This window comes from Oncorhynchus nerka, linkage group LG2 (genome assembly GCF_034236695.1).
Source record: "Oncorhynchus nerka isolate Pitt River linkage group LG2, Oner_Uvic_2.0, whole genome shotgun sequence".
Classification (NCBI taxonomy): domain Eukaryota; kingdom Metazoa; phylum Chordata; class Actinopteri; order Salmoniformes; family Salmonidae; genus Oncorhynchus; species Oncorhynchus nerka.
This window is the reverse complement of record NC_088397.1, coordinates 78,408,697-78,423,934: the sequence shown is the minus strand read 5'-3', so window position 1 is coordinate 78,423,934 and position 15,238 is coordinate 78,408,697. Positions and strand designations below refer to the sequence as shown.

The 15,238-nt window shown below is 43.1% G+C and overlaps 1 protein-coding gene across 1 annotated transcript in view; it reads left to right on the top strand.

Annotated features, from left to right (window-relative positions):
• The window catches only part of LOC115131688 (voltage-dependent calcium channel subunit alpha-2/delta-3-like), a 108,592-nt gene that overhangs the window by 37,739 nt on the left and 55,615 nt on the right, over positions 1-15,238 (top strand). Inside the window, exons 12-14 of the mRNA XM_065003102.1 lie at positions 5,942-6,020; positions 7,136-7,281; positions 7,810-7,827. Coding sequence (XP_064859174.1) covers positions 5,942-6,020; positions 7,136-7,281; positions 7,810-7,827 — 243 coding nt within the window. The remainder of the gene's footprint in view (positions 1-5,941; positions 6,021-7,135; positions 7,282-7,809; positions 7,828-15,238) is intronic.

Below are 15,238 nucleotides of genomic sequence, written 5' to 3'. Positions count from 1 at the left end.
GATCATGTAGTGCTTACTATATACTTTTGTAGTATATTGTAGAATACTACAGTATTATCCGCAAAAATCTATACTAAATACTACACTAGTCAGCAAAAACACTACATTGTCCACTGTCTGCAAAAACACTATAGTTTAACTATAGTAATACTACAGTATTTAAGTTGCATATATACCCCATCCATTCCCCTCCCCATATCCCAATTTGTGTGCCACCCATGATCAACTTACATATCAAGTATAGACCATATTGTGTTCCTCACAGGCCTACAGGTTATAGAACATCTATCCGTTTAGACTCCAGTTCCTACCTACAGGTTATAGAACATCTATCCGTTTAGACTCCAGTTCCTACCTACAGGTTATAGAACATCTATCCGTTTAGACTCCAGTTCCTACCTACAGGTTATAGAACATCTATCCGTTTAGACTCCAGTTCCTACCTACAGGTTATAGAACATCTATCCGTTTAGACTCCAGTTCCTACCTACAGGTTATAGAACATCTATCCGTTTAGACTCCAGTTCCTACCTACAGGTTATAGAACATCTATCCGTTTAGACTCCAGTTCCTACCTACAGGTTATAGAACATCTATCCGTTTAGACTCCAGTTCCTACCTACAGGTTATAGAACATCTATCCGTTTAGACTCCAGTTCCTACCTACAGGTTATAGAACATCTATCCGTTTAGACTCCAGTTCCTACCTACAGGTTATAGAACATCTCTCCGTTTAGACTCCAGTTCCTACCTACAGGTTATGAAAAATGTTCTATTTTTCTAATTGTCCCGTAGGTTTTGTCAAGGAGAAAGCTCCCACTTCTAAAGATAAAACAAAAACACTGCAGTAATGTCCACAAAACACTACAGTAAATACTATAATATAGTACTATAATATAGTATTTATATATATGGTTTAGCTATAGTAATACTACAGTATTTATACTAAACAGTTCATTTATATTTTCCATACATTTGGGTGATGTTTCCCTTGCCTGGTTAGCCTCGTTTCACTGCCAAAAATACAATTAAACCAGCTAGTGTTCAGTGAAATAACTATGTCAAATACAGGTAGTGTCACGACTCCCACCGAAGGTGTCTCCTCTTCCTGTTCGGCCGGTGCTCGGCGGTCGTTGTCACCGGTCTACTAGCTGCCACCGATCCCTTTTCCCTTTTCTGTTGGTTTTGTCTTATTGGTTACACCTGTTTCTTGTTTAGGTTTTAGTTGGGCTATTTAAGCCGGTAAGGCCCGCCTGCTCTTTGTGCGGGCTTATTTTTCCTCTGTTCATGTTTGTGGTTGTGCGATTTCCTTTGTTGTTCTCCGGACTGGTTGGGTCCTGGTTTTGGGCCGGTCTTGTTCTTTCGCCTGGTGTTTGGCGTGACCATTTTCCCTGCGTCGGAATAAAACATTGTTCTTTACCCTCTGCTTCCTGCGCCTGACTCCGCACCCACTACGCATAGAGTGCATTACAGGTAGCCTAGTAAAATAATTAACATCCAATCACATTAACCGTTACTCTCGTGGGAATTCCACTAACGGTCCATATGTAGCCACACGTAGCTGCTGCTCATGTTGGTATCTGTACTGATGGTGCAAAAGCCATGACAGGGAGACGTAGTGGAGTGGTAACGCGTGTGCAAGCAGTTGTTCCCAATGCCACTTGGGTACACTGCAGCATCCACCGAGAGGCTCTTGCAGCCAAGGGAATGCCTGACAGCTTGAAAGACGTTTTGGACACCACAGTGAAAATTGTTAACTTTGTTAAAGCAAGACCCCTGAACTCTTGTGTATTTTCTGCGCTATGCAATGACATGGGCAGCGACCACGTAACGCATTTACAACATACAGAAAGAAGTGCGCTGGTTATCAAGGGACAAAGTATTGACATGTTTTTTTTAAATTGAGAGACAAGCTTAAAGTTGTCTTTACTGACCATAATTTTCACTTGTCTGACTGCTTGCATGATGATGAGTTTCTCACACGACTGGCCTATCTGGGTGATGTTTTTCCTCACCAAAATCTAGTCTAGGACCAAAAGGCTCTATAACAGCTTCTACCCACAAGCCATAAGACTGCTGAACAATTACATGGTTTTGTACACTGCTGCTACTCACTGTTTGTTATCAATGCATAGTCACTTCACCCCTACCTACATGTACAAATTACCTCAACTAACCTGTACCCCTGCACACTGACTCGGCACCGGTACCCCCTGTATATAGCCTCGTTATTGTTATTTTATTGTGTTACTTTTTATTATTTTTTACTTTTGTTTTTCTGGTAAATATTTTCTTAACTCTTCTTGAACTGCACTGTTGGTTAAGGGCTTGTAAGTACGCATTTCACGGTAAGGTCTACACGTGTTGTATTCGGCGCATGTGACAAATACAGTTTGATTTGATTTGATTTCGAAAAAGGACAGGCACAAGCAAGAGTTTGAAACAGTTGCATTAGTAAAATGAAAGCAATCAATCCAATGAGATTTAAGTGACAGGTGGATTTGGCACTATTCAGACACAGGAAGTAGATGGCTGAAAAAGACAGATCCAAGGTGGGGCATGCGCGTTGTTAATCTATACTGCCGAGGCCGTCTCTCCATATGGTAGATCTCCTCTCTCCTTATGTATCCTCAGCCTTTCCTCTGCCTCTGCCCCAGACTGACTACATACGGACTAGAGTCCCTCTCCTCCTCATAGCACCAACATACTATTCTCCCTGCTTCTGCCTCTCAGTCTCTGCCTCTGTCGCCCCAGGCTGGCTCTCTATTGGAGGGTCCTTCTGGCAGGAGGCCACACTGTGACAAACGACTTGGTGAAAACGTTAAACAAATGCAATTGAAATTAAATGGGCTGCTGTACTATTCACAGTGCAATAAAAACAACACCTTGGGGCCCTTTTGTCCAGTCCTATCAAGCATGTGTGTGTCGGCAGACTCAGCACAAAGGAGCAGTATCTGGCAGTGTAACCTCCATCCCCCCACATACCCGGAGGGGCAGTATTTGGCAGCCGTTCACTCTGAGCCGTGGCTGGCGGATGCCACAGAGAAAATTCTAACTGTCTCTTGTTTCTCCGTGCTGTCAACCTTGGTTTATACACACAGATCTAATTAAGCGCAGACATGCAGATCATGTGGATGAGCAAGAAAGAGAGCAAGAGGAAGGAAACATAATGAAAATGAGAAGATGATGCAGGAGAGGAGAGAGGAGAGCAGAGATGAAGGGAAGGGAAAGGAAAGGAAAAGCAAGGAAAAGGAGAAAGACAGAGAGCTATACTGAGTGCTGGGTCTTTCATTGTGAGGCACAAACAGTACTGTAGTAGTCCATGCATCCACCCTCTCCTCTCCTCTCTTCAGTGGTAGACTATACATCCCCCCTTCTCTCCTCTACTTTCCTCTTCTCTCCTCTACCTTCCTTTTTCCTCATCTCCACCTCTCCTCTCTTTGGTGGTAGACGATACATCACCCCCTCCTCTCCACTCCTCTAATTTCCGTTCGGTAGTAGATTATACATCCACCCTCCTCTCCTCTCATCTCCTCTCCTCTCTTCGGTAGTAGATTATACATCCACCCTCCTCTCCTCTCATCTCCTCTCCTCTCTTCGGTAGTAGATTATACATCCACCCTCCTCTCCTCTCATCTCCTCTCTTCGGTAGTAGATTATACATCCACCCTCCTCTCCTCTCATCTCGTCTCCTCTCTTCGGTAGTAGATTATACATCCACCCTCCTCTCCTCTCCGCTCCTCTAATTTCCGTTCAGTAGTAGATTATACATCCACCCTCCTCTCCTCTCATCTCCTCTCTTCGGTAGTAGATTATACATCCACCCTCCTCTCCTCTCCTCTCCTCTCCTCTCCTCTCCTCTCCTCTCCTCTCCTCTCCTCTCCTCTCCTCTCCTCTCCTCTCCTCTCCTCTCCTCTCCTCTCCTCTCCTCTCCTATCTTTGGTAGTAGATTATACATCCACCCTCCTCTCCTCTAATCTCCTCTCATCTCTTCAGTAGTAGACTATACAGTCATGGCCAAAAGTTTTGAGAATGAGACAAATATTAATTTGCTGCTTCAGTGTCTTTAGATATTTTTGTCAGATGTTACTATGGAATACTGAAGTATAATTGCAAGCATTTCATAAGTGTCAAATGCTTTTATTGACAATTACATGAAGTTGATGCAAAGAGTCAATATTTGCAGTGTTGACCCTTGTTTTTCAAGACCTCTGCCATCTGCCCTGGCATGCAGTCAATTAACTTCTGGGCCACATCCTGACTGATGGCAGCCCATTCTTGCATAATCAATGCTGGGAGTTTATCAGAATGTGTGGGTTTTTGTTTGTCCACCAGCTTCTTGAGGATTGACCACAAGTTCTCAATGGGATTAAGGTCTGGGGAGTTTCCTGGCCATGGACCCAAAATATTGATGTTTTAGTTATCACTTTTGCCTTATGACAAGGTGCTCCATCATGCTGGAAAAGGCATTGTTCATCACCAAACTGTTCCTGGATGGTTGGGAGAAGTTGCTCTCGGATGATGTGTTAGTACCATTCTTTATTCATGGCTGTGTTCTTAGGCAAAATTGTGAGTGAGCCCACTCACTTGGCTGAGAAGCAACCCCACACATGAATGGTCTCAGGATGCTTTACTGTTGGCATGACACAAGACTGATGGTAGCGCTCACCTTGTATTCTCCGGACAAGCTTTTTTCCGGATGCCCCAAACAATCGGAAAGGGGATTCATCAGAGAAAATGACTTTACCCCAGTCCTCAGCAGTCCAATCCCTGCACCTTTTGCAGAATATCAGTTTGTCCCTGGATGTTTTTCCTGGAGAGAAGTGGCTTCTTTGCTGCCCTCTTGACACCAGGCCATCCTCCAAAAGTCTTCGCCTCACTGTGCGTGCAGATGCACTCACACCTGCCTGCTGCCATTCCTGAGCAAGCTCTGTACTGGTGGTGCCCCAATCACAACGCTGAATCAACTTTAGAAGACGGTCCTGGCGATTGCTGGACTTTCTTGGGCACCCTGAAGCCTTCTTCACAACAATTGAACCGCTTTCCTTGAAGTTCTTGATGATCCGATAGATGGTTGATTTAGGTGCAATCTTACTGGCAGCAATTTCCTTGCCTGTGAAGCCCTTTTTGTGCAAAGCAATGATGACGGCACATGTTTCCTTGCAGGTAACCATGGTTGACAGAGGAAGAACAATGATTCCAAGCACCACCCTCCTTTTGAAGCTTCCAGTCTGTTATTCAAACTCAATCAGCATGACTGAGTGATCTCCAGCCTTGTCCTCGTCAACACTCACACCTGTGTTAACGAGAGAATCACTGACATGATGTCAGCTGGTCCTTTTGTTGCAAGGCTGAAATGCAGTGGCTCACTTTTGGGGATTCAGTTCATTTGCATGGTAAAGAGGGACTTTGCAATTAATTCCGATTCATCTGATCACTCTTCATAACATTCTGGAGTATATGCAAATTGCCATCATACAAACTGAGGCAGCTGACTTTGTGAACATTTATATTTGTGTCATTCTCAAAACTTTTGGCCACGACAGAGGAAGTAGACTATACATCCATCCTCTCCTCTCATATCCACTCTTCTCCTCTTTGGTAGTAGTCTATACATCTATCCACCCCCCTCTTATCTCATCTCATCTCCACTCCTCTCCTCTCTTCAGTAGTAGACTATACATCTATCCACCCTCCTGTCATCTCCACTCCTCTCCTCTCTTCGGTAGTAGACTATACTTTCATCCTCCTCTCATCTCATCTCCACTCCTCTCCTCTCTTCGGTAGTAGACTATACTTTCATCCTCCTCTCATCTCATCTCCACTCCTCTCCTCTCAGGAAAATGGAGCACCATGTGATTCCATCACTGCACATGTTTATGTATTCTCTATTTAAATCACCACACTGTAAATGGCTGATGTCCCTTTCTTCTTCAAATAGGTGCGCATATTCCCTTACCTGATTGGCCGAGAGTCTGCCTTTGCTGATAACATGAAATGGATGGCCTGTGCTAATAAAGGTTTGTCTTTTCTTAAAAATGGTATAATAACCACATACACTATGTACCAAATACACTACACAGCACATGTATACTATTACTGTGATGGTATGTTGAATGTGTGGGTATGAGTGTGTGTTGGGTAGATTGTCTGTGTGTGAATATCAAATAAAATGTATTTATATAGCCCTTCGTACATCAGCTGATATCTCAAAGTGCTGTACAGAAACCCAACCTAAAACCCCAAACAGCAAGCAGTGCAGGTGTAGAAGCACGGTGGCTAGGAAAGACTCCCTAGAAAGGCCAAAACCTAGGAAGAAACCTAGAGAGGAACCAGTCTATGTGGGGTGGCCAGTCCTCTTCTGGCTGTGCCGGGTGGAGATTGTAACAGAACATGGCCAAGATGTTCAAATGTTCATAAATTACCAGCATGGTCAAATAATAATAATCACAGGCAGAACAGTTGAAACTGGAGCAGCAGCACGGCCAGGTGGACTGGGGACAGCAAGGAGTCATCATGTCAGGTTGTCCTGAGGCATGGTCCTAGGGCTCAGGTCCTCCAAGAGAGAGAAAGAAAGAGAGAAAGAGAGAATTAGAGAGAGCATACTTAAATTCACACAGGACACCGGATAGGACAGGAGAAGTACTCCAGATATAACAAACTGACCCTAGCCCCCCGACACATAAACTACTGCAGCATAAATACTGGAGGCTGAGACAGGAGGGGTCAGGAGACACTGTGGCTCCATCCGAGGACACCCCCGGACAGGGCCAAACAGGAAGGATATAATATGTGGGCGTGAGTGTGTGTTGGGTAGATTGGCTGTGCTGATGTGTGCAGAATGGAGTGTTAGTGGAGACACAGGGCTCAGGGGCCATACCTGCCTAATCCCTCTTTCTGTCAGAGACTTTCCCCCTGGCCACCTGCCGCTGATGGCTACAAAGTCACAGTCAGGAAAAGTGATCACTGTGGGATTACACAGCCCAGCTACTCTAACTTTATTCTGACACACACACTTACTGGGAAATACCCCTAGTGTGATACATTGTGTGTGCATGTGCACGTGCGTGTGTGTGTGTTTGTGTGTGTGTCTGTGTGTGCGTGCGTGCGTGCGTGCTTGTGTGTGTTGCCACAGGGTATTTCAGTCAGATCTCCACACTGGCTGATGTACAGGAAAATGTGATGAGGTATCTTCATGTTATGAGTCGTCCTAAAGTCATCGATCATGAACATGACACGGTCTGGACAGAGGCCTACATGGACAGCACTGGGAGTATCATAGTGAGTAGAAAAGGGCATGAGTGTACATGTGTGTACATAATGTACTGTATGTGTGCGCATATGTGTATGTGCTTGTGCGTTTGTGTGTGTGTCCGTGTGTGTGTGTGTCCGTGTGTGTGTGTGTGTGTGTGTGTGTGTGTGTGTGTGTGTGTGTGTGTGTGTGTGTGTGTGTGTGTGTGTGTGTGTGTGTGTGTGTGTGTGTGTGTGTGTCTGTGTGTGTGTGTGTGTGTCCGTGTGTGTGTCCTCTGATCAGTCCTCTTCATGCTACACGAGGGATTACTCATTATGAGCTTCATTCATTTGACTGGATTTTCCAGTTTGACTTGTTCTGCTCTTCTGTGTGCAGAATGATGATATGCTGTCTGTCTGTCTGTCTGTCTGTCTGTCTGTCTGTCTGTCTGTCTGTCTGTCTTTTTGTCTATCTGACTTACTGACTGTCTATCTGACTGAGTGTCTGTCTGTCTGACCGAGTGAGTGAGCGACTGTCTGTCTGTCAATCCTCATATGTCATTTTTCTGTCTCCTGCAGCTCTCCCAGGCACACAAGGTAAAGCCTTTCTCTCTCTCAGTTACATTTCAATGTAAAGGCTTTATTGGCATGGGAAACATATTGCCACGGCTAGTGAAATACAGTGGGGCAAAAAAGTATTTAGTCAGCCACCAATTGTGCAAGTTCTCCCACTTAAAAAGACGAGAGAGGCCTGTAATTTTCATCATAGGTACACTTCAACTATGACAGACAAAATGAGAAAGAAAATCAAGAAAAACACATTGTAGGATTTCTAATGAATTTATTTGCAAATTATGGTGGAAAATAAATATTTGGTCACCTACAAACAAGCAAGATTTATGGCTCTCACAGACCTGTAACTTCTTATTTTAAGAGGCTCCTCTGTCCTTCACTCGTTACCTGTATTAATGGCACCTGTTTGAACTTGTTATCAGTATAAAAGACACCCTGTCCACAACCTCAAACAGTCACACTCCAAACTCCACGATGGCCAAGACCAAAGAGCTGTCAAAGGACACCAGAAACAAAATTGTAGACTTGCACCAGGCTGGGAAGACTGAATCTGCAATAGGTAAGCAGCTTGGTTTGAAGAAATCAACTGTGGGAGCAATTATTAGGAAATGGAAGACATACAAGACCACTGATAATCTCCCTCAATCTGGGGCTCCACGCAAGATCTCACCCCGTGGGGTCAAAATGATCACAAGAACGGTGAGCAAAAATCCCAGAACCACACGGGGGGACCTAGTGAATGACCTGCAGAGAGCTGGGACCAAAGTAACAAAGCCTACCATCAGTAACACACTACGCCGCCAGGGACTCAAATCCTGCAGTGCCAGACGTGTCCAGGCCCGTCTGACGTTTGCTAGAGAGCATTTGGATGATCCAGAAGAAGATTGGGAGAATGTCATATGGTCAGATGAAACCAAAATATAACTTTTTGGTAAAAACTCAACTCGTTGTGTTTGGAGGACAAAGAATGCTGAGTTGCATCCAAAGAACACCATACCTACTGTGAAGCATGGGGGTGGAAACATCATGCTTTGGGGCAGAATTTCTGCAAAGGGACCAGGACGACTGATCCGTGTAAAGGAAAGAATGAATGAGACCATGTATCGTGAGATTTTGAGTAAAAACCTCCTTCCATCAGCAAGGGCATTGAAGATGAAACGTGGCTGGGTCTTTCAGCATGACAATGATCCCAAACACACTGCCTGGGCAACGAAGGAGTGGCTTCGTAAGAAGCATTTCAAGGTCCTGGAATGGCCTAGCCAGTCTCCAGATCTCAACCCCATAGAAAATCTTTGGAGAAGTTGAAAGTCCGTGTTGCCCAGCAACAGCCCCAAAACATCACTGCTCTAGAGGAGATCTGCATGGAGGAATGGGCCAAAACACCAGCAACAGTGTGTGAAAACCTTGTGAAGACTTACAGAAAACGTTTGACCTCTGTCATTGCCAACAAAGGGTATATAACAAAGTATTGAGATAAACTTTTGTTATTGACAAAAAAATTATTTTCCACCATAATTTGCAAATAAATTCATAAAAATTCCTACAATGTGTTTTTCTGGATTTTCTTTCTCATTTTGTCTGTCATAGTTGAAGTGTACCTATGATGAAAATTACAGGCCGCTCTCATCTTTTTAAGTGGGAGAACTTGCACAATTGGTGGCTGACGAAATACTTTTTTGCCCCACTGTAGATAATCAACAAAAGTGAAATAAACAATAAAAATTAACAGTAAACATTACACTTCCAAAAGTTCCAAAACAATAAAGACATTACAAATGTCCTATTATGTCTATATACAGTGTTGTAATGATGTGCAAATAGTTAAAGTACAAAAGGGAAAATAAATATATGTTGTATTTACAATGGTGTTTGTTCTTCACTGGTCGCCCTTTTCTTGTGGCAACAGGTCACAAATCTTGCTGTTGTGATTGCACACTGTAGTATTTCACCCAATATATATGGGAGTTTATATGGGAGTTTTCGAATTCTTTGTGGGTCTGTGTAATCTGAGGGAAATATGTGTCTCTAAGATGGTCATACATTTGGCAGGAGGTTAGGAAGTGCACTCAGTTTCCACCTCATTTTGTGGGCAGTATGTACATAGCCTGTCTTCTCTTGAAAGTCTTTGGCGGCCTTTCTCAATAGCTTGCTTAGGGGCTCTTCTCCAGGTTAATTTCTCTGTAGGTGATGGCTTTGTTATGGAGGGTTTGGGAATCGCTTCCTTTTAAGTGGTTGTAGAATTTATCAGCTCTTTTCTGGGTTTTGATAATTAACGGGTATCGGCCTAATTCTGCTCTGCATGCATTATTTGGTGTTTTACGTTGTACACAGAGGATATTTTTGCAAAATTCTGCATACAGAGTCTCAATTAGATTTTTGTACCATTTTGTGAATTCTTGGTTGGTGAGCGTACCCCAAACCTCACAACCATAACGGTTAATGGGTTCAATAACTGATTCAAGTATTTCACATTTTATGTATGTCAAATTTTATGTTCCTTTTGGTGGCACGGAAGGCCCTTCTTGCCTTGTATCTCAGACTATTCACAGCTTTGTGGAAGTTACCTGTGGTGCTGATGTTTAGCCCAAGTTATGTATACATTTTCGTGTGCTCTAGGGCAACGGTGTCTAGATTAAATTTGTATTCGGTGTCCCAGCAACTGGCTCTTTTTTGGAACACAATTTTTTGGTCTTACTGAGATTTACAGTCAGGGCCCAAGTCTGACAGAATCTGTGCAGAAGATCCAGTGGTTGCTGCAGGCCCTCCTTGGTTGGGGACAGAAGCACCAGATCATCAGGAAACAGTAGACATAAGACTTCAGATTGTAGTAGGGTGCTGCAGACTGTTCTAGTGCCCTTGCCAATTTGTTGGTATTGTAATGTCCTGACCATAGAAAGCCTTAATTTTCTATGGTGGAGTAGGTCAGGGTGTGACTGGGGGGTGTTCTAGTTTATTATTTCTATGTGTATTCTATGTTTTCTATTTCTTTGTTGGCCGGGTATGGTTCCCAATCAGAGGCAGCTGTTTATCGTTGTCTCTGATTGGGGATCATACTTAGGCAGCCTTTTCCATTTGTTGTTTGTTGGATCTTGTTTTTGTATTGTTGCTTTTGAGCCCTACAAGGCTGTACGTTCGTTTGTTTGGTTCTCTTTCTTGTTTTTGTTGCTGGTTCACATTCTAATAAATTATGATGAACCCAAATCACCCTGCGCCTTGGTCTACCCATTTCGACGAGCGTTACAGAAGATCCCACCAACAACGGACCAAGCAGCGTGCACTGGAGGAAAGCCAGGAATGGAGGACATCCTGGACATGGGATGAGATTGTGGCATGGAAGCAGGCGACGGCAGTGAAGGAGGAACAACGACAACACCGGGGTTCACGACCACAACAGGAGCCCGAGAGGCACACGGGTTGGTCGGCGAAGCCGAGGGGCGAGTCTGAGATCGAAGAGGAATATTGGAATAGACTGAGCGAGGAGTATTGTGAGGTAGTTGAGGGGAGGGATGAGGTAGAGTGGATAGTTTGGTGTCTGGAGCAAGACAGTCGCCGTGAGGAGCGTGGGACCACCATGTTTTGCGGAGATACGCAATGTGTGTCCAGTGCACATCCACAGCCCGGTGCGTTCTGTGCTAGCTTCTCAAACTTACCGTGCAAAAGTGAGCATCCAGCCAGGACGGGTTGTGCCGGCTCAGCACTTCTGGTCTCCAGTACACCTCCTCGCCTTGAGGTACGTGTCATCAGCCCGGTGCCACCTGTACTGGTCCCACGCATCAGGCCTCCAGAGCTTCCGGCGACAGTTCCCAGTCCAGAGCTCCGAATCAGAGGCAGCTGTCTATCGTCTCTGATTGGGGATCATACTTAGGCAGCCTTTTTCCACTTGTTGTTTGTTGTATCTTCTTTTGTATTGTTGCTTTTGAGCCCTACAAGGCTGTACGTTTGTTTGTTTGTTTGTCTTTATTGTTTTTGTTGCTGGTTCACATTCTAATAAATTATGATGAACCCAAATCACGCTGCGCCTTGGTCTACCCAATTCGACGAGCATTACAGGTTATATGTTGAAGAGTTTAAGGCTTAAGCTGCATCCCTGTGTCACCCCCTGGCACTGTGGAAAGAAATGTGTGTTTTTTTTGCCAATTTTAACCGCACACTTGTTTATGTACATGGATTTTACAATGTATGTTTTCCCCCAAAACCACTTTCCATCAATTTGTATAGCAGACCCCCATGCCAAATTGAGTCTAAAGCTTTTTTGAAATCAACAAAGAATGAGAAGACTTTGCCTTTGTTTTGATTTGTTTGTTCGTCAATTAGGGGGTGTGCAGGGTGAATACGTGGTCTGTCATACCGTAATTTGGTTAAAAGCCAATTTGACATTTTCTCAGTACATTGTTTTCGCTGAGGTAAAATCTGCTGTTAATGATAATGCAGAGGGTTTTCCTAAGGTTGCTGTTGACGCATAAACCCCGGTAGTTATTGGGGTCAAATTTGTCTACACTTTTTTGGATTGTGGTGATCAGTCATTGGTTCCAAAAACCAGGCAAGATGCCAGAGCTGAGGATTATGTTAAAGAGTTTAAGTATAACCAATTGGTCTGTATATTTTGTCATTAAATTTAGGATACCATCAACCCCACAGACCTTTTTGGGTTGGAGGGTTTGTATTTTGTCCTGTAGTTCATTCAATGTAATTGGAGAATCCAATGGGTTCTGGTAGTCTATAATAGTTGATTCTACGATTTGTATCTGATCGTGTAGATATTTTTGCTGTTTGTTCTTTGTTATAGAGCCAAAAAGATTGGATAAGTGGTTTATCCATACATCTCTGTTTTGGATAGATAACTCTTCATGCTGTTGCTTGTTTAGAGTTTTCCAATTTTCTCAGAAGTGGTTAGATTCTATGGACTCTTCAATTACATTGAGCTGATTTCTGATGTGCTACAACTTATTTTTCCGTAGTGTACAGTATTTCTGTTTTGTTTTAGTGCTTCACCATAGTGAAAGCGTAGGCTCAGGTTTTCTGGGTCTCTATGTTTTTGGTTGGATAGGTTTCTCAATTTCTTTCTTAGGTTTTTGCATTCTTTATAATCGGTCTGTGTGTAGCTGGTAAGGAGGAGTCAGGTGCAAGACAGCAGATATGAGTAATGAACGTACTTTACTCAAGAATACAAATATATACAACACAATAAACTATCCCACAATAACGGACCATAAACATACAAACAATCACTCACAAAAACAATGGGGGAACATAGGGTTAAATAATGAACAAGTAATTGGGGGATTGAAACCAGGTGTGTAAAACAAAGACAAAACAAATGGAAAATGAAAAGTGGATCGGCGATGGCTAGAAGGCCGGTGACCTCGACCGCCGAACACCACCCGAACAAGGAGAGGGACCGACTTCGGCGGAAGTCGTGACATTCTTCATCAAAACATTTGTCATTGTTGTCAATTTTCTTAGGTTGTCTGTTTGACATTTTTAGATTTGATAGGGAAGCTGAGAGGTCAAATATACTGTTTAGGTTTTCTACTGCTGTCGTGTCTTTACTATCATTAAACGAAGACTTGTAGTTTTTATCAAAGATTGTCTGTAATTATTATTACGCGATTAGACTGAGTAATCATGTAACTGTAATTAACTAGGAAGTCGGGGGCGTCAAGGAAAATATTCAGATAATTTTCCTAATATAACTTTTCAGATATTTTCATATCTGATCAATAGTCTTCTGAATTAATGAATTATTTATTTTACCTCACGTTAGTCTTATTCCAAACGTTGTAAATTATTGGTTATCTGCACGAACCCCGTCTTTACTATGAGTCATCCATACATCAATTGTCTTAAATCATTTATTTACTAACTAAATAATTCACAGAAATGCATAAACAAACAGTAGATAGTTACAAGGAAATGATAACGGAGTTTCCCTAATGGGATAAACAGGCATCGCGGCTTGGTGTACAAAAGGGAAGTGGGGGTCGTCTGAGAAGACAACACACAGTTGATAATTATAACAATTGAAATGCTAATCCTTTGCACATGAACGCTCACTCATTTGTGAACAATTGCAATCAACATACTGTATATATTTACGCTCAGTGTGTCGTCGGGGTCTCTGTTGAAAAGTTTGTTTCTGTTGGAGAGTTTGCCCTCTCTGTCGTGGTTAGAATGGATAGTTCAGAGTGACATTCATTCATGTCATTATGGATAGATGTTTCGGCAGTTGTCGGTCTTCACGTTCAAAGATACCGAATTCCTAGCTGCAGACTAGTAATTAATATCAAAGACTTGTTCTTATTCTGTCGCTATCGATAGTCTTAAGAGTTTAACCACGTGGGATGGTTAAAAGATTCAGCAGTCTGGTCTCAAACCTTGGCCCTCTCGTTATCGAGGTAAGCTGGTCTGCAACCTTTGTCTTCTCATAATTGTGGGAAACATGGTCTGTTGAGAAATTCTCAACGTGGGGGTTTTATTCGGGAGAGCAGAAAAAGGCTGTCTCATGACGCCAGGTGCGAACTGGGCTCATGGGCGGTCCTCTGATTTAGTTAAACTCAAAAGGGAATTGGAGTTTCCTTCATTAAACAGTCCAAAATCACATTAGACAATTTTACAAACAGTATCATCTTCACTCATTCATCTTATACAACAATTAGATGTAAACCTCATATCTGAGGCTATTATATAAACAGCGTTATGGTAATGTGGCCGTATTGTCTTCCATGAGTTTCACCAAATTGTACCAAACGGACCAGTTCGTAGCTGGATTCTTCACCAAACTTTTATACCTTCTCCAGAACATAAATGATGTTCGGTTCTCCAGTCCTGTGAGGTGGAAGAAATTCCTTTGTTCTCTATGAAAATTCAATCTCTATACTGTGGCCATGAGGAGATAATCTCCTCCAGGAATTTACGACCTCTCTCTGACCACAGCAGCCTGGGTGTAGGAGACAGAGAGAGGGGGATGGGCTTGCTGTACCCAAAGAGGGCAACGTTATGACACTGCCAAATTTACACCTTCACTATTACAGTGAAACCTTTTGTCTAGAAGGGATTGAATGTGTTGTTGCCTAATTGTTTTTTGGTAGATTTCCACACAATTTTCCTTCCATCTAAAGCACTTCTTAATATTTTTCAGTTCCTTTGGGTTTGATGCCTCATGATTGAGCATAGCTCTGTTCAAGTAGAGTGTGATTTTGCTGTGATCTGATAGGGGTGTCAGTGGACTGACTGTGAATGCTCTAAGAGACTCTGGGTTGAGGTCAGTGATAAAGTAATCTACAGTACTACTGCCAAGTGATGAGTTATAGTTGTACCTACCATAGGAGTCCCCTCGAAGCCTACCATTGACTATGTACGTACCCAGCACCTGACAGAGCTGCAGGAGTTGTGACCCGTTTTTGTTGGTTATGTTGTCATAGTTGTGTCTAGGGAG